The sequence below is a fragment of the Strigops habroptila genome, chromosome 10, assembly GCF_004027225.2.
Source record: "Strigops habroptila isolate Jane chromosome 10, bStrHab1.2.pri, whole genome shotgun sequence".
Lineage (NCBI taxonomy): Eukaryota > Metazoa > Chordata > Aves > Psittaciformes > Psittacidae > Strigops > Strigops habroptila.
In genome coordinates, this window is record NC_046359.1 from 42,550,457 (window position 1) to 42,573,916 (window position 23,460).

Here is a 23,460-nt window from a genome sequence, read left to right on the forward strand (position 1 = left end):
TCCTTTTCACTGCCTGCTTCTCCTTTCTATGAGCTAATTTCTCAAGGATTTGTAACTAAACTGACTTCTGAGGATACCTGCCATGGGAAGAAGTTTATGACCCATCATTTAGCATCCTTCACTTTTCCCCTGTAACTACCTCCAAATGACAGGTTGCATGACAGCAATTTGCTGTTATTACTAGCATACAATCAGGGAACTAAACTCATAGGAAGGAGAAATTTAGAGAAAGAAAATGCGCTTTCTCAAATTTCAGATCAGCTGTCAACTAAAGCAGAAACACCACAGCAAAAGAGCACCATGATACTCAAACAGAAAACAAGAGGCTTCCACAGCAGTTTGCGAGTAAAATCCCCTGGACTTGGAAAGGCTCCTTCTCCTGAGTCCAGAGGCAGGGATGTCATCCTGCCTGGACATGGCTGTTGCATGGTTACAGCTGGACAGTCATGTCCGTGTGAACTTGTGCCAGACACTGGCTATCTGGGAACTTAAGGAGGCAAGATTCCCAAATCAAGCACTGACACAAACACTATTGATCTTGAATTTCCTGAATGATATCTTATAAAGCCTTTCAGCAGCTTACTCATCTTGATGTATTTAATGTATTTAATAAGGTAACTCCCCGTATTACTTATTCCAATACAAAAGTCAGAATCCCAAGGAAGCAAAATACATGATAAACTAGGCTGAGACCACACAAAGCACAGGTGAAAATGAACTTAAATAATTACTTTTTCCCCTATAGATCAGAAAATCCATTTTCCTTGTTTAAAAAACTATTCCAGTCTTCACCACAAACTAAGAATAGGCAATTAAATGTAAATACTATCAAGTGTTTAAGCCAGAAATAACTGATGGTAAGGTCTTGCTGCTATTCCTTACTACATGTGGTCACACTGATCTCTTGTGCTCACACTCACACATAACATCAGTATCAGACTTGTCTTTCCCCAGAAAAGAACCTGAAAGGAAAGGAAAATACCTTGTATGGTCCTTTCTGACAGACATACACAAGGAACTGTTTCCAGAGGTGGGGAAGGTTTTAAGAACCACGGAGAAAGCAGACAAAAAGTACCAGGATGAGGAAGGAACAGAGGCAGATGAGATTGTATTTTTATGGCATGGTTATGGCTGAGAATGTGATTAGACCAAGGCAAAATTCTAATCCATAATTTGAACCAATTCACTGAGACCTTGCATATAGGCCACTTTCCTCATAGAATGGAAGCAATACTTTTGCAATAACGAGGCAGGTAAACCAGAAATCATAGAATCAACTGAGCTGGAAAAGACCTTTAAGATCATCCAAGTCCATCCGCAGCACTGCCAAGCTCACCACTAACCCACGTCACTGAGGGCAAACTGAACTCCCCTCATGATTTCCACTCACAGTCACCCCTCATCTTGTCCCCAAAGTGGCCCACACTGTACAGCTGCTGCCCCTACCCCTCATGGCCGCCCCTCATCTCCCCTCAAGATCAACCCTCATGGCCACCTCTCATGCCCCATACCTGCCCCTGCTCTCCCCTCACAACTGCTCTTCACAGCCACCCCTCCTCTTCCCTCACAATCGCCCCTCACCCCTCACGGTTGCCCCTGCTCTCCCCTCTTGATCTCCCCTCACTTCTCATGGCTCCCCTGCTCTCCCCTCTTGATCTCTCCTCACTTCTCATGGCTGTCCCTGCTCTCCCCTCTTGATCTCTCCTCACTTCTCATGGCTGCCCCTGCTCTCCCCTCTTGATCTCCCCTCACTTCTCACAGCCGCCCCTGTTCTCCCCTCTTGATCTCCCCTCACTTCTCATGGCTGCCCCTGCTCTTCCCTCAATCTCCCCTCACCCATCATGGCCGCCCCTCTCTTCCCCTGTCTGAACCTGCAGTTTCTGTTAGATCATAACCCACACAATTTTTTTATATCATCAAAACATCTGTGGAATAAACTTAAACTGTGTTCATTCAAAAGCGTGTATGTGTGTCTGTACATGCAAAATACAGACCTCCCTGTCCACCCATTAACATGTAAGAAAATGGGAGGGTTGACTCCTGTCACATTCCTGTCTGGTCTAGAATTGGGGTGTTAAATACAAGGTGGAATCTAGAACTTAGAGCACGCGAGTTGAAAATGGCCAGATCCTTCTCCACCATTGTATTATTTCCTTTTTATCTGGCAGCATTTCTTCAACTCCATTTTCGTATTCTGGATGAAATTCTATTCCCTGTGAAATCTACTTTTCAAATACTACTTCTTACAGCCTTCCTGAAGAATGTCAACCTTTGCAGAGGCTAACCTATATGAAACACACAAAGTTTTAGCCCAATTTGTCCCCAACGTAGCTGTCTTCAAATTATTCTGGGACAACCCATGAGGGATGTCCACGAGGATGATCAGGGGCTGGAGCACCTCCCCTATGGAGACAGGCTGAGAACATTGGGGCCGTTCAGCCTGGAGAAGAGAAGCTGCGTGGAGACCTCAGAGCAGCTTCCAGTGTCTGAAGGGGGCTACAAGGATGCTGGAGAGGGACTCTGCATCAGGGACTGGAGCGACAGGACAAGGGGTGATGGGTTCAAACTGAAACAGGGGAAGTTCAGGTTAGATCTAAGGCAGAAGCTCTTCCCTGTGAGGGTGCTGAGGCGCTGGCACAGGGTGCCCAGAGAAGCTGTGGCTGCCCCATCCCTGGCAGTGTTCAAGGCCAGGCTGGACGGGGCTTGGCGCAACCCACATGGCAGGGGGTTGGAACTGGATGAACTTAAGGTCCTTTCTAACCCAAACCAGTCTGTGATTCTATAAGATACTTGGGAATGTACAAATTTTAAGGTGGAAGGGCAGAGGAGTTGTGCTTCTGCACATTCCATATCAATCTATGACCAGAGATAACCAGTTTCTTACACCATGCTGTTCTCACAGCATGTCAAAACACATCTGATCAATGTGTCCAACATCTTTGCAGAAGAGCACTCACTACACCCAGTAACACAGTATAAGAAACCTAAAAAAAGGAAGCATGATTTTTTTTTTCCCCTGCCATGAACAGCAACTGTGCTAAATGTTGTCCTAATTCATGAACTGACAAGTTTCTTTGTGGAATGCATTGCCAAAGTCATTTAGCAAGATGTCAAAATTGATACAGGATTTAGTTAGGTGCTAGCTGTTGTTTCTGTAGTTTCCACACCTTTACTCTTACACCAGGATATTTTTTCCATATTGAAATAATTTGCAAGTGTCAGCGGGAGCAGAACTTTTTCCAGTTGCACTACACAGTTCTAGCTCCCTACACACCTGAGAAGTTGTATGGCAGATATCAGCCTTTATTCTTTAGACGAACTTACAAGCCTCCAACAACACTGGTTGCTCTCACATGATTCATTACCTTGCTTTTAACCTTGGTAACAAAACCCAAGTTTTAATTCCTCATGAATTTAGATAAAGCAGACATTAAAAACTCTAAGGTGGTGTGTCACTGAACTGCTGCCCTATCTATCTGGAAACCAGGAGCTCAGAAACTCCTTTTCACAGCTATAATCAAGCTTTTAAATAGTAATATATTTATCATGCATTTACTAGCCATGCAGCTCCATATTTAGCAAGATAATGATATCCTGGTAAAAGAAATCATAGTAACACGTTCAACTCCTCTCTTTGTCTTGAGACAGTAAATAAGATTGATGATTTTTCAACTCAAGAGATTGTCTTGATTAAATAAATGCAAATTAGGCAGAATTCACTATAAAGTTGATAACTCCTTTTTAATTAAAGCCTTTTATTTTTAAGTTTGAATGGACACAATTTGCTTTACTGTTTAGTACCAACAACAGAGAGGCACAGTACCTGTTTTGTTTTTCCCATTACCTGCTTTGCTTTTCAGCTCTAGAGAAATTTTAGACACACTGTGGTACCTTTCTTACCTTACAGAATGAAAGGTCTTTTACCTGCCATACCACATAGTGAATGATTTCAGCATATACTGATTATAGACAGTGTCTATAGTATAGACACTGCTCTAGATGTATCAGATCAAAAGCTTTCTTGTTATGCTCAAAGGACACCAGGTGGTGGTGGAAGACTCCTTTGTAGCATATTTGCCTTCCTTACATTGTGACATTCATGTCGTCTTTCTCTTCAGGCTATCTTCTCTCCTTCAAAATCTGCACTGCTAATAACTTTGCCACACAAAAAGAGCAACATTGGGTCTTCTAAAAGCCTAGCTAGCATAATACCCCATTTCTGATAGTAACCTAATAGTACCCTAAAGCAGACACCAGCAGGAAGGGTAGCAGCAAGCCAAGCATGCACAAGCACTGTTGTCCGAGCAGCCTCCCCAACACCAGCCAGTCGGTAACAGTGGTGCACTCCATGTCATCTGGCTCATTCCACCGCTCTCCTGGGGTGGAATTCCCAACCTGACCCAAGGAGCCTTCAGTAAGCTTTACTAGGCTACCTGAAAACAAAGTCTGATCCAAATCTCATCACCCTACCAGCTTAAAACTAGGCACTGGGTTACTAACATCTAAATTTGACCCACTCTGATAAAGTTGCTGGGGATCATTCAGTTAGAAGTCCACATATTCACAAACAATTAAAAAAAAAAAAGTCATTTTTCATTAAAGTGAAACTCTGTTTCACTTTAAGGAAACAGAGTTCATAAAGTGTCACAACACAAACTATTGACTTTCACTACTTCTTGCTTGCTTTTATACTAAACCCATCATTTTCACACTTCCTGTCCTGTTCAGACAGTCATATGGTTTAGAAAAAAAAGGCTATTCCCACTTTTAACACTGACATTCCTATATCACATATCAAAACACAAAGACTGCAAAGCCCCTGGGTAGCGGTGGTTGAAGAGTTTAACTGTAAAGGCATAAGGGCATTGTAATTCAGGGATTCAGAGGGAAAGCTACATGAGATTACTTAGATAATGGAGAACGACCCCTAATTCACTAGCAGCCATAGGAAATTCTAGTATCCACACAGCTTTGAGAGCAAGAAATCAAGTCAGCTGCCCATGAACTGATTTTTTTAACCTCCAAAATAAACAAATCCAGTTCTGGTGATCCCAACATAAAAAGGACATGGAGCTGTTGGAGCAAGTCCAGAGGAGGCCACAAGGATGACCAGGGGCTGGAGCACCTCCCGTATGAAGACCAGGCTGAATAGCCCCAATGTTCTCAGCCTAAGAAGAGAAGCTGCATGGAGACCTCAGAGCAGCTTCCAGTATCTGAAGGGGGCTATAAGGATTCCAGATACATATATGAAGGGAATACTTGGACACATGGTAAATATCTGAAGTTGACATGTTTTCCTTCTGGAAAAAAAAAATAAATAACTGAACTCCCTCCTTAGATCCTAGTTTCAATTTTCTTTAGTGTTATGAATTATTTTTTACAGAAAACCCAACGTTTTCACAGTGATTCACCACACATCTTTGCAGGCACAGAGTACTTTTTCATGGTGTTACAACTACCTGACATAACAGTGTCATTAGTATTTGTGCTGAAGTTCAGTCTCATTTGGCACCTCCAGAGCAAGACACAGATTCCTGGGAGAGGAGGAAAAAACCACTGTTTACAGCTCTGCTTGCAAGGGCCAGCAGGTCAAGAGATGCTGCTCTCAGGAGAGAGCCTGGTAAAAACCAAAGATTTCTATATTAACTCTGCAGGTCAAAAGTTCAGTCCAAACTCTGAAAGAGAATTTAGACCAATACATTTGCTAGTAGCTCAAATAATTTTTAACAGTTCATCTGTTTTCTGCACTCTGTTTCTGCTGCATTTGAATACTACATATCTACAGTTGCCAACTACATAAACTATAAAACCTTCTTGTTACAACTAGCTTCAAGCTGAAAGCAAAATTAAAATCTCATCCAATAAAGCTCTGATAATAGCAGGCCTGCTGTTTTTATGACTAAAATGAAAAAGCTTTATTCATATTGCAAAGCAGTCAGAGACCAAACAGGGTAAGCACCACTGTGCTAGGCTCTGCATCTAACACAGCACAAGAGAGGTCTCTGCAGTAAAAAGCTGACGAGTCTAAATCATTTTAGGCAATGTTTCTAGAAGTCTGAGGCACTGCATCCCACAGACTGAAAGAATTAGAGACAGTGCAGAGGAAAATAAGGGAGGGGAGAAGTCAAGCGAATCCACTGTTACACACAGGCTAAACCTCAAGCAGAATCCTCCTGGGAGACAGTTTTCAGGGAAAAAACTGCAGTGAACACTGATTTAAAGCAACCATAAGATTCAAAACTGATACTTTTTTTGAGAAATATTGTGCTGAAACTCTTTAAAAGCAAAGAGGATCCTGAAATTCATCTTACATTAGAAACAATTACTATTGTTCATAGTATTTTTAACGTGTTGAGGACTTTCTCTGCTGCATGACTCTACACATCGAAGTGTTACAACTACAGCTTTCCTCAGAGGGTGATTAATCAAGCATTTCTTTTCCTTCTCTGGAAGGGTATCTAGCTGACATGCGGGGTTTAGACCAAGACTGAAAAAGTGAACCATTTAATAGATACCTGGAAAAAATAATTGCTCTGTTAGTGAAGCTAAGTAGTTCTAACAATTAAGAGGATGAAAATGCTGAAAAGAATGCTTGCGCCTACCCTCCACAGTGTGAAGAAACTAACCATCAAACTGAAATTCATTTAGAAAGTGCTAAAGATGAATCATGAGGGCAAGAGGAAAAAGCACAAGGACATGAAAGCCGACATGTATGTGGCCATGACAACAAACAGGCATGTTCTTACTCACTGACTGCCATGCACCAGCAATAAGCTGTCCGAAAAGCAATCATGACTTACCTCCACATTTTAGTGAAACTGTGCATCAGGCTCACACAGCAAGGCAGAGCTGGAGGTTTGAGTCCATCCATTTGAAGGAGGAGGGCAGGAACACCGTATAGAACCAGGTACTTCACATAAAAAAACAGTACTTGAGCTAAAGCCAGGCCACCTAAAAAACATAATAATAAAAAAATCATACCTTAAACAAGCTCTGAAATATTTTTAAAACCTGTTAATACTGATTTACTTCCAAACAGCCAATATTGAAAGGACTAAAGCAAGCATCATGAGGTGATGGGATATACAATACCTACTTTTGCAACAGCTATAGGACACGAGCACACACAGTTATGACTTTTAGCACACATGAAATAGTATCATCATTCCAATACGAAGGAGTAAGCAAGCATCTGTAGTTCCACTTTCAAAATTCTTTGGCCTGTGGTTATTGACTGCTATGAAAAACAAATACTGACTTATGTTGAGCTAAAAATCAAAACATACCTCTGTAAATAACCCCAACCAACCCCTATCCACTTGTTCCTCCCACACAGGTATAACCAATGGTTATCTCTGCAGCTTATCCTGATCGGTCTGCACACATCTCACGTACCATCAAGATTATTTATGTCCCCCAAAACACCCCCTACAAGACCCCTCCTGCTGCAGCTGAGGCGTAGAAGACTGTAACTCCACTTGGCATAATGCTTAAGGCACATACCAGGTTTTAAACCACAGGACAAAGGGCTGCTTAAGGTGCTTTAGCTACCAGATTTCCAAAGGAAATTTTGGCAGTGTGTTTGCTCACAGCTTAGCCCCAAGGCATGGCCCAAAATGCAGCATCTTGCACAGGTGTGAGATGAAAACCATACTGGCTGTTCTGACAGATACTACTCTCGGGAGAGTAACATTGATTCATATTAACACTCTAAATGTTTTCTGCTGAATAAAATGGTATTTGACCAATAAATCATACGAAAAAAATCCGTATAAAGCAGAGGCCAACACCTTTATTGAAACTGGGGGGAGCCCACTCCTAAAGTTCCCCGGATTTTGGTGAACTTTTCCATCTGACAGCTGACATCAGTAAAATCTAATCCTGAAGGAGGGAAAGTAAAATTGTTATAATTTGGAAGAGTAAAAAAACCCCCAAACTTCTAAAATGCAGTTGTTAAATCTCCTTCCCTTCCAGTATTTTGCTTTCCCTCCCTGATACTAACTAGTGATTTGAGTGCAGTTCTTCAGATATTTAATGTAATTTTAGAACTGTCCAGCAGTTCTCTCCTTGGGGACACAGTTTTCAATCCGACTCCAGCAGTCCAAGTACATGATCATTTAAATAATCTGCTTTTATTTTTGCTGGCAAAACATCCCTTTTGCATTCTGCTGAGTAATGGGTATACTGTGGATGACAACCAAAAGTTAAACATTAAAAATTCATGTCATATATAACAACCTAGGATGAAATCCTGGCACTAATAGTGTAAATAGCAAAACTCTCGCTGTCCTACACATGGCCAGCATTTTGCTGCTACAATACAACATTTTTACATTTCATATCATGATCCATGCGCACAATCAGAAACAGTTGTGCCATACAAGATGAAAATTGATGTTAGAACAAAATACCTAGACATGAAGCTTATGGTATTTTCCTTCAGGGAAGCAGTCATCTAGCATTCAGTAACATTCTTCCCCGAGGAAAACAAACAATCAGAAGCACAATTTGGATACCAGCCAATTAGCTACACATTAGATTACTGCTAAATCATCTATACAGCCAACTTTCTGCTCTAATTCCCATCTCATTCAGTTTCTCATTTCTCTTCTGACAAATTTCATTGGAGAGCTGAATGCTGACACCCACACAAACCAATTATGAAGATCACAGCTGTCTGTGCACTGGTAAAATCCAAAACCCCTTTGGCTGTGCATGATGGAATGAGATTTACAGGAAGAGACTACCACTCTCTTGAGACCTGAAAAAAAAAATCACAGAATCATAGAATGGTTTGGGTTGGAAAGGACCTTAAAGCTCATCCAGTTCCAACCCCCTGCCACGGGCAGGGACACCTTCCACTAGAGCAGGTTGCTCCAAGCCCCTGTGTCCAACCTGGCCTTGAACACTGCCAGGAATGGGGCATTATTGGAGCAAACTGAACACTCGAGAACAAACTCTGTGATATTGTGAATTTGAGAAATTTATTACTGATCTTCAATTTCTGTTTGTGTTCCATGTTTTAAGATCAGGTGAAGCAGTGTACTTCTGGCTGCTTCAGGCTGTAATGGAGCAAATGCAAAGCAGCTGGAATGTCTCAGGTATGCAGGAAGGGTTAACGTCTGCGCCTGTTGCCAATGCAGCCCAGCTGTTGTGGGGCTGGAATCTTGCCCTTAGTTTTCCATGTGTGGCCAGAACTCACACAGCTGGAATGAGTTGAAGACCAATAAGGACTTTATCTACATATTTTGATAGGCACCTTCCCTGTTGTGAGTCTTAGAATTGCCACACATGGAGTTGCTATTGCCTGCCAGGTAATGATCGGTGATGTAATGCCTACATGTCTTTAAGATACCAGTGGTATTAAGCTGTCTGCTAGTGAACGGTCATGACAACTTAGAAGTATGTTATTAGAGATGGTGAAAATACCTATTGTTTTTCTGCAGTTTTTTCCCTGAAACTTGCATATTATAACTTTGTATTTGAGAACCTGGAGTCTTTCATCACTGTATGTAAATGCTGGAGAGGGACTCTTCATCAGGGACTGGAGTGATAGGACAAGGGGTGATGGGTTCAAACTGAAACAGGGAAGTTCAGGTTAGATCTAAGGCAGAAGCTCTTCCCTGTGAGGGTGCTGAGGCGCTGGCACAGGGTGCCCAGAGAAGCTGTGGCTGCCCCATCCCTGGCAGTGTTCAAGGCCAGGTTGGACACAGGGGCTTGGAGCAACCTGCTCTAGTGTGAGGTGTCCCTGCCCATGGCAGGGGGTTGGAGCTGGATGAGCTTTAAGCTCTCTCCAGCACAAACCAGGCTGTGATGCTATGAATTTCAAGCTTAAAAAGAACTTGCACACAAGCAGTATCTTTAACTAGAAACAAGCTATAGCGAGTGTATATTAAAAACACCTGTGAGGTAAAGAGTACTGCACAAATGCTATCTTTTCCCCAGAACAAATTAATTCAAAGCATTCAGGGTTAATTTGTAACTGAAATGTTTTAAGGGATAAAAAAAAAAAAAAGGCAGCTAAATTACCGGTACAATCTTAAACCCATGCACTTCAGCAGTCAAGCTGAAGTCCCAGATGAAATTAACCAACTTTTATAGAAATGTGTATTCTCAGTTTGCCATCTTGCAACCCTTACAACACTCTAAGTTTTCCTATGCTTTACAAATGCTTTTATAGGCCTTCAAATTTTTACCTTCCATAAATTTACAGCAAAGCTGCATTTTGCAAGTTTCATAGAGCTTTGTTTCAAGAATAATTAAAATACAGCATACCCACAGCATCTCATTATTATTAGTTTTAGTTTTCATATGCTCAAAACTCCGCCTTTGACAGGAGCTCTCAAGCAGAACATTTTCATAAGTAATTGACAAGAGATTTGGATCCAGGTATTAAAAACCATACTTGGCATTTTTCTGTCCATAACCATCACCAAAACTCGTGGGCAAGAATTGTGACTTAGCAGGCAATTTTATGATGAGCACAACAGCACAAATCTACCCTTTCTGCAGCTACACTGACCCTATGGCATTAATGATCGCAGATGCTTGTTCCTGCCAAGGACCAGGGCAGGTTCATCAAGAAACCACATCTCGGAGATAAATAGGCAGGCATATTTCAGAAGGGTTACTGGCACATGGCACAAGTCTAGTAGGAAAAGACATTTAAAACAGCTCAGAATTCGTGGCCATACCATCAAGTTCAAAACACCAGGCTTTAGGGGTTCATTTATCCTTTCTCTTCTTTTTTACATGCCTCTTCTCCCACAGAAGATTAAAAATTACACAGGGATTCCCTCAAGTTAAAATCTCCATGGAAGAATACAGCTCTGCACTGGAGCAGACAGGCTACAGATGGCTGTCAGCAACAATGCCAACCTCCTGAGCTGCCTGCCCTCTCTTCTAAAAGCTGTAATTCTTACCCATAAACACTCATCACCATTAAGTTCTAGACAACCAAAATACTCCCCAACACACAGGGCAAGCCCACCACCTCTCCCTCCTTGCCTATCTCTTCTGAAGAGTTCATACCCATCCACTGCAGCTCGCGAGTCATCCCACCGTGCTTCCACAATGGCAATGACATCATGGTTTTCCTGCTGCACCTCCTGTTTGCTGCCCATGCCGTGTGTGCATTGATACAGATGTGCTTCAGTTGGGCTATTGATCCTGCCACCTTTCCCAGGGGAGAAGCCTTAACTCCTACAGGATCACTTTCAGGCACTTCCATGGTTTCCAAACACATCAATAACCCTCGTGTCTTTGATGCCTTTGCTCCAGCCCTGCCAAGGTCCCGTCAGCCACTGCCGTGTGAGCTGTGGGCTCCTGGCAGCTCCCTTGCTTTCCCTCAGTTTCCCCTGGATGAGGAATCCCCTCTGTGGTGGAGCACTCCACTACAGCTTGTGCTGGCACAGGACTCACTTGCATCAGTGTCCAAATGGGACTTGAGCAGTGCGGCTTCATATCCCCACCTTCCAGCAGCACACAAGCAAACGAATCCTAAACCATATGGAGCAGCGGCAGGAAAGTACATACCCTCCAGGGCAAACATCATGGTGAGTGCTTCTTTTTAGACGAAGCTGAATGGACATTAAGATCCTAAAATGAAGTACTTAAACAAGACTAGACAGAGCTGCCAAGGGACACTTAGTCAAGACTTAGACAGGTCTTAAGAAAGCCAGGATTTTCTTCAAGGATACATATGCCTTAAGCCACCTACCTTGAATACTCTCAAAACATCTACTATAGACTTTAGTTTCATTAAGTACTTGCAGGAAAGAGCGCCCTAAATAAATCACTAGTTATCACATTGTGCTGGTTTTGGCTGGGATGGAGTTCATTTTCTTCATGGTAGCTGGTATGGGGCTGTGCTTTGGATTTGTGCTGGAAACAGTGTTGGTACCACAGGGATGTTCTAGTTATTGCTGAGCAGCTCACACAGAGTCAAGGCCTTTTCTGCCTCTCACACCACCTCACCAGCAAGGAGGATGGGGGTGCACAAGGAGCTGGGAAAGGACATGGCTGAGCCCAACTGACCCAAGGGATGTTCCACCCCATATGGGGTCATGCTCAGCATATAAAGCTGGGGAAGTAGGAAGAGGGGATGTTCGGAGTGATGGTGTTTGTGTTCCCAAGTAACCATTCCGTGTGATGGAGCCCTGCTGTCCTGGGGATGGCTGAACACCCGCCTGCCCATGGGAAGTGGGGAACAAATTCCCTGCTTTGCTTTGCTTTAGTGCGTGGCTTTTGCTTTACCTGTTAAACTGTCTTTAACCACGAGTTTTCTCTCTTTTACCCTTCTGATTCTCTCCCCAGTCCTGTCGGAAGAGTGAGTGAGCATCTCTGTGGTGCTCTGTTGCCATCTGGGGTTAAGCTACAGCACACCAGTAAAAAAAGGTAGTCACAAAAGTAGGTTAACTGCCAATACTGGAAGTTTAGCCTGCAGGAATGCTTATAAAACATTCACACACACACACTTCTTTGTATAAAGCAGTAAACTACCCAATGTTTTAGAGAATGAAATCTTACTAAGCTTTCTGATTCATGTTTGTATTTCCAGTTTTCGACTGACAAATATTTTATCAGTCTCCTCATCATTATCTTGCAGGATGAAAAACAAACAAACAAAAAACCCCCTCAGATTCCTGTTAGTATTTCATTACCATTTAGATATATGCACAAACACGCTAATTTCAAAAGCAAAGCACTGCATGCTTCTTAAAATGAACTCAGAAATCCATGTCCTATCTGTGGGCTTGTTAGAAATAAACCTGCAACACATCAAAACCAGCACCTCCACCCAGCTTACACTGACTGCTCTGGAGGTCTCGCTTCCAAACAGGAACTTGTGGAACGTTTCTTATTTTAACAAATCAAAACATGAAATCACCAATTACAGATTAAACAGGGCGGCTCCACCTCTGAACAGATCATATTCTGTATTGACTTACGTGCTGCTCATAGGAAAACAAATACCCTTTTGGAGTACTAGAGCCTAGGTACTAATCAAAACAATGATAGCTATTTGACACTAACTTGTACATGCTTCACTGGAGCTAACAGCACATGGTTAAGACCGATACATTAAACCCACAGAACGCTCACGACACTGGATGACACATGCATATATGCGAGATGTACACCTCTACATCAGACATCCACCCCGACAAAGCACATATATACAGATTCCTAGTCAAATATATTTCTCACAGTATCTATTAGTATCCTGGATTAATCCAGTGCAAGAATTGTATTAGACAACATATTTTCATGCTGGATTCTGACTTTCATCACCCCCTTTACCTTGTGAGAGGGACATGAAGCTCTGTTCAGATAAGAGGAGTAAATGGTGCTGAATCACCAGGCTAAATGTGAAGCCGCATAAGGCAAACATAGGCAGTTAAAAAACTTCTGCATTTTCAGAATCAGACTTAACACACAAATGAATTAGCAACACTCAACATCCATTCCAGTTTCTATGTAACAGAACATACCCCACCAGGGTGAATTCCACCATTGCTATTCTATGTTATCTTAGTGAAGGAAATAAAAAAATCACTTCAATTTAAGATCTTGCAACTTGTGCTGCTGAGCTCCCTGTTCCTATTTAAGCCAGTGAATGTGTCATTCCGCTGCAGATGTTGGAAAGGATCACCCATCTACTTGCCCTTTATTTTCATATCTTTTCCCAGTCTTCCTTAAATACCACATCCAAACATTACTCACTAGAGCAGATGAACCTCTGACCTGGCCCAGTGTGGCTATTCTTCTGGTATGCTGCAGTTCACCAGCACACTGGACGACTGCAATCCAGAGTGGCATTTCTCATCAGTGCCAGTAAATCTTCGTTTGGCAGTGTAAAATGTAAAGGCAGTAAATTAATCACAATTAACTTTAAAAACTGAGGAGACTGGATTATGAGGGTTTCCATTACCATGGGTCGCAGGTCTTCCTGCTGCATCATTAATTCTTTCAGACAATCTGACCAATGCTACCAGAATGAGATGCAGCACTGATACCAACACAGGGAATTGCTATAAACACTGTGTTTGGTGCTCAGAGTTAAATGGGCACAAATGCCCTGATATTGTTCCCTATGCCAACAACTATTCACAGACACAAATATTTGTTAATATAGACACAATGGTTTGTGAATTCCAGAAAATGCTCTCAGTGTCCAAACCATGGCTTCTGGGATCAATAACTAACCGTACTGTGCTACCCAGCTCACATCTTTGCATCAGTTTGGTGTTCAGACATTAATATCCCCCCCACAAACTGAAGGGCCATATACATATATATGATAAACTGGTACACACAGTCAAGAAACCAAACACTATGGATACAGTCCCATCATATTCTTCCTTCTATTCCTGATGTGAGACCTAATATTTGGCCACTGGAAAACCATATTGCTTGCTGTCACCTGGTTTTTCACATAATTCCCACAACAGAAGAGCAGCATTGCTGAGAAGGATTTGAAGCCAAGGTTTGCTGCAAGGACGGGAGCATCAGGATAAGCTGTTCTGAGAAATGAGCCATTCAGTGGAGGGCAGCAAAGCCCAGCACATGAGCAACCCTTAATACTGCACTGTCAGGTGCTCATCATGCCTGGCGGACCTTTGAGAGCAGTAATGTCTTCTGCTGGGAGAGTAGGATGCCATTGAAACCCACCACATTGAAGGAATATGCAGGCCAGTACAAGGATCACTGAAGAAAAGAGCAGAGGGTACATCCAAATGCCTTCCCCAACACCCAGACAGGCAGCAATACTCTCACTGACCTATACAGGGAAGAATAAAGTCTTTGCGGTGGCTGGAGCTCTGGGTGATGACTGGAAATCATTTTACCGAAGTTACCTAAAGTTACCAAAATGAATTAATATCTGGATATCTAAAAGCACCTCTACTCAAAGCTAGCTCTCACCACCTCTTCATCCTCCATACCAGAGACTGACATTTCCTCTTGGAGGTTATTCTTGCTACCAAACACAGGCCACTGAGGAAACAGAATACAGCTGTGTACTCAGCATGAAATCACACCTTTTTCAGACCCATATGATGCAGCTTTTTGTTAATACATGTGGCATTTGCTCTCCAGTGCCACAGCTTGCTGCAAAATAAACATGCAAGTTTAAAGACGTATGTGCAGAATGCTAAAGGAAACAATTTAAGTCTGAGGAAAATACGTGGTAGCAGAAATTCTGACATCTGTGTGGCACATGGGGATTGTAGTATTGAGCAGAGGATACCCTGAAAACAGATCCGTAATGTTTTTCTATTTTATTTAGTCCATGGATGATGTGGATGCAACCAGTTTTTTCTCATATTATGGACAGAAATCCAGGTAAAAATCATCAACATGGAAAAAATGAATTAAATGACAGATTTTATACTGTCTAGCTGAAGAGCTTAAATAATGAACGTCCATTTTCTCTTTTAGTAGAGAACTTCTACATAATATGAAGAACAGTTTTAAGCAAGCTGCTGTTCTTCAGAAGACCCTCCAGCCAGGACTCCAACCAGTTCTCATTGAAACCCCTCAAAATCCAGGGGCCACAGTGCAATATGACACTTCCCTACTCCTTAAAGGATCGATACACAGAGGATGCAACCTGGTCTCTCCCAGAGCAGGCCGCTAACTATGTACTTCCATAGCATCCGGATCCACAGGGCAGGCACATAAACCGTCTTTACTGACAGCTGCCAGGCACAGGTTAGGAAACACAGGGAGAGGAGTAACCCAGGAAAATATATGACCAGGAGGGAACCTTGACATGAACTACATACACCCTTCTGTTCACAATTCCCAACATGCTTATCACCCAGTTAATGACCCTGAAACTTGTCACTTCCAAATATAAGCTGCATGTAACAGCAATTAAAGACATTGCACAGATACTTCAATCGCAGCAGTTCTTTCACTGATAGTACGAGAACAGTGTAGGAGAGCATTTGTCAAATCCTTGTTTATTCAAGAGACAGGCTTCATCTACCAACACTACATAGCCAATAAAGAGAATGGGGGGTATTCACCAAGCAAAGGGGGAAGCAAAGCTGCAGAGCCCTCTGAGCCTCTCAGACACTGTGGTAACACACGTCACTAAAGCACATAGCCCAGCTGGGTTATTTGGGACAGAAGGTGCCTTCCTCTCGAAACGGAGAAACTCTGCACTGACTTTGACATGCTCAAATTCAGAAGAGTAGCAGAACATACAGAATTAGGCATGTGCAACTGAACTGGAAGGAATAAGGTAACATACCCTATAGGGTAAGAGTACGCTTATAGTAACTCAGGTACTGGCTTGTAAAGGGCATGGTGAAAAGAAGAATCTGAACATTTGACCTAAGATCATCTTTGGTTTAGTTGCAAAAGGGCCCAAGTTTAAAAATGTTGAAAGTTTAAAAACCAACGATATAATTCACAGAACGTACTAACAGTAGCTAACGCACACAAACAGTGATATTGAAGGCAGCTTGCACCTCTGTTACAGTTAAATACACAGGCATCAAAACCATACATGCACTATTTTGTATATTGCTGTTTCTAGAAACTCATTTGCCTAAGTCATTTTAACAAGAGAAAATACTTCTCTTACTGCTGGGTAACACATTCTCCCAGGTACTATTTTTATTTCATTTCACACCTGTGTGCACTCAGTAATGTCACTTTAGGTAACTTCAGCATTTCTGGTCTACACGCCCAGACATGACATTGCACAATGGCATTTTTAAACAAGCACTGCAACTCAGTGAGGGTTTGGGGTTTCGTTTCTTTGCTGTCTCACCTCACAGGAACACCACACAAAGTGATGCAGAACACAGGACAGCTTCACACTTCTAAGGTGTACACTGACCATCATTACCCTTGAGATGCTGAGAGCAGAATCTCACAGCACTGTTGTCCATACCCACACTGCTGGCATTTATTGCCCGTTGTTCAAAGATATCCCAGAAGAGAAATGCAGGAGCAGTTCTAGTCTCCCCAGTTAGAGCTGGCTGCACAACAGCCTCACACCTAAGTTTCCCAGGCTACCGGGGCAGCCAGGGATCACAGTGTAAGTAGATGCTCTGTGCTGCTTTGAAGCTGCTGTAATTAAAGAGGAAACCCAAAATGAACAAAAAGCCCAGCAGTGCAGAAAGGCTGATATACCATGTGGTTAATCCTCCTGAGTCAACAACAACCTGCTTCCTTGGTCTCAAGACTCGGCTATCTGATGTAATTGGTTTTAATAACAGAGAATGCAAGATAACTGAGGGGAGTGTTTGGCTATTCACAAGAGCTGGTGTAGAAGCATGGGAAGATCCATAAGGATCTGGTAAGGATCAATGGAAAAAAACCCAAACCATTACCAGTATCCTTACTCCCATATCAGTGGCTCCCTAAAGCAAGTGGCCTTTCACTGGTTTGAGTCTGAGACCTGTATAATCATTGTGGTAAAACCTACAGAGAACACATTGTAAGAAGTGACAAATTCTGCCTCAATCTCATTTGCAGTGTATTTTAAATACCTGCTTTCACTGCTAAAAAGACAAAGCTCTTTGAACACTGCTCTCCTAAAAGCAGGGATCCCACAGAGGACCTAATTCAAATGATCATATTTTAATCAGACAGTTTTAGAGCCCAAACTTACCTTAACATTGTCTTTCATTACCTCTTGCTTTGAGGCATTTTAGCCTTTTCTAATCATTTGTTCAAAACGCATTTCAACTGATTTCAAATAAATAAATACACAGCCTGCTTAGCTACTGCCTGGAAAGTAACTCCCCCCCCTTTAAAATCAACACTGGTAGCCTTGAAGGGAAGGAGAAATCTGCCAGTAACACCAAAGCCAGAATGTGTTGTCCCTAACTCTGCAGCCTTGCCTGCTTTATCCAGTGGCCAGCTTTCTGTCAGACAGACAGAACACCAGGAGCTAACAGATTTAATTCATCAATTCATTGACATTTAGAATAGGGGATGAAAACTCAGAATCCACTTTCCATACAGTGACTGAGTTAGGAGGGGTAGAATAAACCACGGAGGCAAACCTCTCACTTTCCGCTCTCCATCTGCTCTTGCTCTTTTTTATATACATAACACACAACTATATATTGTGTATATATACACAGAGTGCACACATTGCCCTCTGCCGACCAGAGTCCAATACACAAGTGTCCTCCAACACACACTGCTCATCATACATGATCTGCAATGAATGCTTGCCAGGACCACACCAGTGTTGGTATCAACTCCTGGTACTCGCTGGTACTGTAAGAGACACCTCTTCTATTCAGCAATTACCAAGGCTTTTTCAGAATGCAATTTTCAGGCCTGGGGTTTCTCTGCTTTTGTTCCTCCTACCTGGTGATACAAATAGAAGAAGCTCTTCCCTGTGAGGATGCTGAGGCGCTGGCACAGGGTGCCCAGAGAAGCTGTGGCTGCCCCATCCCTGGCAGTGTTCAAGGCCAGGTTGGACACAGGGGCTTGGAGCAACCTGCTCTAGTGGAAGGTGTCCCTGCCCGCGGCAGGGGTTGGAACTGAATGGTCTCAAGGTCCTTTCCAACACAAACCATTCTGTGACAGCAGGGAGAGGAAATCAAAATAACCACATAGAACAGTTGCTCACGGATTAACCTACACCTACCCAGCACCCAAATCTCTTGCGCTTTTAGGTGACATTTATCAGTGCTCATTTTTCTTCCCATCACAGTTGGGCATTTTAATGAAAAACCGGAGAGGTGGGAGGGGACAGAAGTGGGGGAAGTGAAGCAGGAAAACAGAGCAATTCCTTCTCCCTGCTCTTTTCATGAGCGCTGTCATTTTACCTTTCAATATGAATACAGAATTGAAGCATCAAACAGAAGGAGATCAATAAACACTTTAGTTCTTAACATCTCCCCTCCTCCATCCCTATACCAAAACTCTTCAAGTGCCCAGTTCTATGGAAAACCACTTTAGACCAAAGTTTAGACGCACACTTTGGATTGGAAAAAATACAGAATGGTTTTTATTTAGGAAGCAGCTCAGTCAGTTTAACTGTAAGCTTCTTAGAGGATCTACATGCTACATGAAGTCCATAGACCACCCTTCTGACAGTGACTGGCCATAATGTACTATTCCTAAGTACCTACAGAGGGACACAAGACAGAAGTAGACTGGGTTCTTAAAGTAGGGGGGGAGAAAGATTTTTGCTGTTGTTTCTATACTCACCCAAGGCCCAGTACGATGCAGCTTCCAAAGGAGGAGCACTGCTGTATAGCGCATGGATATACATGAGGTGAATCATCAGCTCAGCCAGGCACCACCAGAAGAAAATACGCATTATGCCCACCATCAAGATCCTAAGATTGGTCTTCAAACTGAAGGCTTCTTGGCTCCTCATCTAAAGAAGAAACCCAAACAGGTGACACGGCACAGAACTGTGGTATTCACATACCAATCCCTAGGAACTTTTTTAAGTTTCATTTGCTGTTACTAAGGGGACCATTTGACTATGCTATTTGGTGATTCCTGACCGGCTCTGGAGGGAGACTGGCCTCTCCATTCTCAATCTCAGCAGCAGGAATCAACAAGAGATCACACATGACCATACACTGCACCAAAATGCTGTAGGAAAGGCCAAGTGCTGTTAACCTGAATAGGACCCAGACATGAGACACTTTTTTTAATACCTGTGACTTGGTCAATCTCTAGAGATAATCAAAAGAAGTTTAAACAAGCTACAGCTATGAAGGAGAAGGTTTTCCAAGCACCAGCCCTACCAAACACAAACAATAACTGCTCTTAAAGAACCTCCAACTTCTACTCACTACATGGGATTGATTATTTCAGGACAGTTCTTCATTTTTCTCCTGTAGCATTGCCAAGGTCAGCCAGACCTACATGATGTGCTGAGCAAATGGCAGTTAACTGCAAGTTAAATATCAGCTAAGACAAGGTTTGCTGCTGGCAGGTTTCTCAAGATGTCCCAAACTATAGTAAACACTCTGACAGACTATTATTTTACCCTCCTTCCACAATAAAAAAAGAATATGATCAAACAACAGAAACAAAGGATTGCCTAAAAATTTAGTCATGTTTTGTATTATTTTGTGTGTCCACTCATCCACTTTATCCCAGTGATGTTAGCTATAGACATCACAGAATCATAGAATGGTTTGAGTTGGAAAGGACCTTAAGATCATCCAATGTCCTATGAGCAGGGACACCTCACACTAGAGCAGGTTGCTCCAAGCCCCTGTGTCCAGCCTGGCCTTGAACACTGCCAGGGATGGGGCAGCCACAGCTTCTCTGGGCACCCTGTGCCAGCGCCTCAGCACCCTCACAGGGAAGAGCTTCTGCCTTAGATCTAACCTGAACTTCCCCTGTTTCAGTTTGAACCCATCACCCCTTGTCCTATCGCTCCAGCCCCTGATGAGGAGTCCCTCTCCAGCATCCCTGTAGCCCCCTTCAGACACTGGAAGCTGCTCTGAGGTCTCCACGCAGCTTCTCTTCTCCAGGCTGAACAGCCCCAATGTTCTCAGCCTGTCTTCGTATGGGAGGTCACACACCACAGGTGGTGATTCCACTTCTTACTCAAGTGCGCAAGAAAACCAGGAAAACACTAAACGTGGAAGTGTGAGGTTTTCCCTTGTCATGTAGAATTAGGCTTGAAAAGCAGCCTGCAAGGCACTTAGAAAACCTAAGACAGGTAGGTCTTTCACATTTTAACAAGCTGAGCAGCTCCTTTAGTCTGAAGAAAAGCATTCTAAGTAATCATCAGCTGTTTTCACACCATAAAGAGGGGAAACTCAGGAACTCCCAATACAAAGCTGCAGCTTTCTGTGACTCTGAAATCTGTTTCAGAGTTAACAGCCAGCTGCTGCTGACGATGTTACTTTCTTCTGCCTAATGAAGGAGAGGCAAACAAAAATCCAGCCCAGCAGCTGCAAGCTACAATTATGAGCATTTGGAGACTCTAACAACATGTGCCACTGGGTTCCTGGTTGAAGGGATAAATCTGATGTCAGATAAAAAAAAAACATCCTGTAAAGTAGGAAAACCTGGAGAGGAAGGTTTGTCCTCAAGTTGATATCCAGGACATGGTTGAATTCCCAATGCTACACTCAAAACTGTCTTCAATTCCTAGAACGTGATTTTGTATTTTCTAAATGATGCTGAAGACAGCTTTAGACACCCAAACAACTCTTAACCTCCAAGGAGTCTAAGTAAAAACTGAAATCTTTCAAACCATCAGTAAGGAGGAAAACTATTACAGAAGCAGTTAGAGATGTTTTTACTGAAGTCAAAACATGCACGACTGAAAACTCCTTTTCTGGAGGTTTTTTCTTTTTTCAAAGTACCTCATTGAGGGAAAAATATTTCAGACAGAAACAGATATCAGTGTCTGATAGAGAAAACTAATCATCCAGCCATGAAAAGCTACTTTGCTTTCCTTCTGCCTTCTCTAACATTGGAGTCTAATAAACCTCTCTCCAACCAAGCATTAGATATAAACACTTTTGACAATATATGTTGATTAAATATGTTAGCTACCAGCCCAATGTGAGTTCATTGGGCCATGGCTGACATACAAGCATGAATACCCAAGACTGGTTTCTAAATACAGCCTTCCTTTTTGCATGCAGCATACTCCAACACTTAAAGACAAAAGGACAATAGATAAAGAGTAACATTAGGAACACCTTCTGTTTGAAAGTTTCATCTGCATCAATTTTTGTCAAGTAGGAAACTAGAAAATAAACAGAAATTCAGGCTTACCAGTAAACTACATTATGAAACACACCATTAAAAGAGCATCTCAAGGAAAACTGGATGAAATTGTCTACCTAACATTCTCATGATTGGTATTAAAATCTCTCAAGATCAACCCAACATGCTTTAATCTATTCCTCAAAGTATGGAGTCTGTGTCTAGATTTGGCAGCTGAAAAGAGACCACTATCCACTTCAATAGTTCTGCACTTGAGACATAGATGCACTAAAAATTAGTAACTGTGATCTTAAAAAGCTCTGTTACCTGCTTACTGAACTCATCAAAATTCATAAGGGGTCCGTTGTGGAAGGTGGGATAATAAAAGACATATGCCAGCATCCAGAGGAACGAGTGGGATGACTTCTGGGCAGGTCCGTGCCAGCAGTACTCCAGGCTGAAGCTAGTGCAGAAGAGGCAGCGGACAGACACGGTGAAGAGCAGCAGGTAATACTCATTCTCGGTGTCGTACCACTTCCTCTGCAATACAAAACAAAGCCAGAACATGACGGTGCAATTCTGTGATTTCTGTACGGCTGGACAGCAATGTCCACCCAGATCCTCACTTTCAGGGTCACCAGCAGCAGGAAGCAACTAAATCTAACAGCAGCTGGCAAGAGCAAATGAAATGAGCATTAGCACATGAACAAGCAGCACTAGAGAGATGGAGTTGATGATGAAAGGGCCTCCAGAGCTACTGCAACCAGCATAAAGAGCCAACAACTTCATCTCAGTAACATATTAGGTTGTGAACAACTATGACAGCAGGAGACCTACTCTTACAGGAATTACATTATCTCCCTCAGATTTGGCCCAGTACTACAACATCCAAACCAGCTGGCAGCACTACTGACAGCAGAGGGACTGCTAGGGCTGAAGCCAAGGCTGCAGTTCAGATCTGAGGAGAATCAGTCACTCCCGAGAAAGCTCAAGGCTGGAAAGATGTTACTGAACCTTTAGTGAGTTTCTGACACTGTCACACCCGTTTCCAACACCAAAAATACATCACCACAAAAACAACCTTGGCAACATCAGCAAAGGTAGTTTGGCTGCTTACATTTGTATTGCAGTGGGCCCCCTCCTCCCCTCAGTGACACACAAGTGTGAAGACACCCTACAAACTCACCTCCCCTCCGCTCTCCCCCTGAACAGGGCAACGAGCTTTATAACACATACCCAGTTTCCCCCCTTAGTCCATGTAAACATGACACGAACATTTCCTCACAATGGAGCAGTTTCTCTACAATCTGTACTGCCCAGCAAAAACCATTAGAAAAAGAGCAAAACTGAGCTTGCACCAATCAGTTGTGAGCAAGCAACTCATTTGGTACACATCAAAGTGTTGGAGACACAGTCCCCCTTTCCATGCAGAAGTCTGCAGTTGCCAATGATGTACAGTCAGGCTTGATTAAGCAACTCCTGGATATAAACCCAAAAGCTAGCACCTTAAACTGGTATGATTACAGCTCCAAAGAACAAGAGATGCGTTTACTAGAGCACTAGTAAAGCATTATCATACACCAGCTCTGTTGAATACCACTTGAACATTAAGGCTCATACTTTCATCTCAATGCACTGACCAGTATGATTGAGAAATACAACCTCTGTAACTGGAGAAGCTCCAGCACGGGTTACTGCAGCTCTACCGCTTAAGGTTTTTCAAGCCAACCTCTGCTTACATCAACTGAAGGGGTAGAATTTTGTCAAAACTATGCCTGCAATAATTGG

General features: G+C 42.7%; 1 protein-coding gene across 1 annotated transcript in view; it reads right to left on the minus strand.

Annotated features, from left to right (window-relative positions):
• HHAT (hedgehog acyltransferase) overlaps positions 1 to 23,460 on the minus strand; it is a 157,510-nt gene that overhangs the window by 129,565 nt on the left and 4,485 nt on the right. Inside the window, exons 6-8 of the mRNA XM_030499829.1 lie at positions 22,000 to 22,212; positions 19,192 to 19,363; positions 6,801 to 6,951 (exon numbers count right to left, since the gene is read on the minus strand). Coding sequence (XP_030355689.1) covers positions 6,801 to 6,951; positions 19,192 to 19,363; positions 22,000 to 22,212 — 536 coding nt within the window. The remainder of the gene's footprint in view (positions 1 to 6,800; positions 6,952 to 19,191; positions 19,364 to 21,999; positions 22,213 to 23,460) is intronic.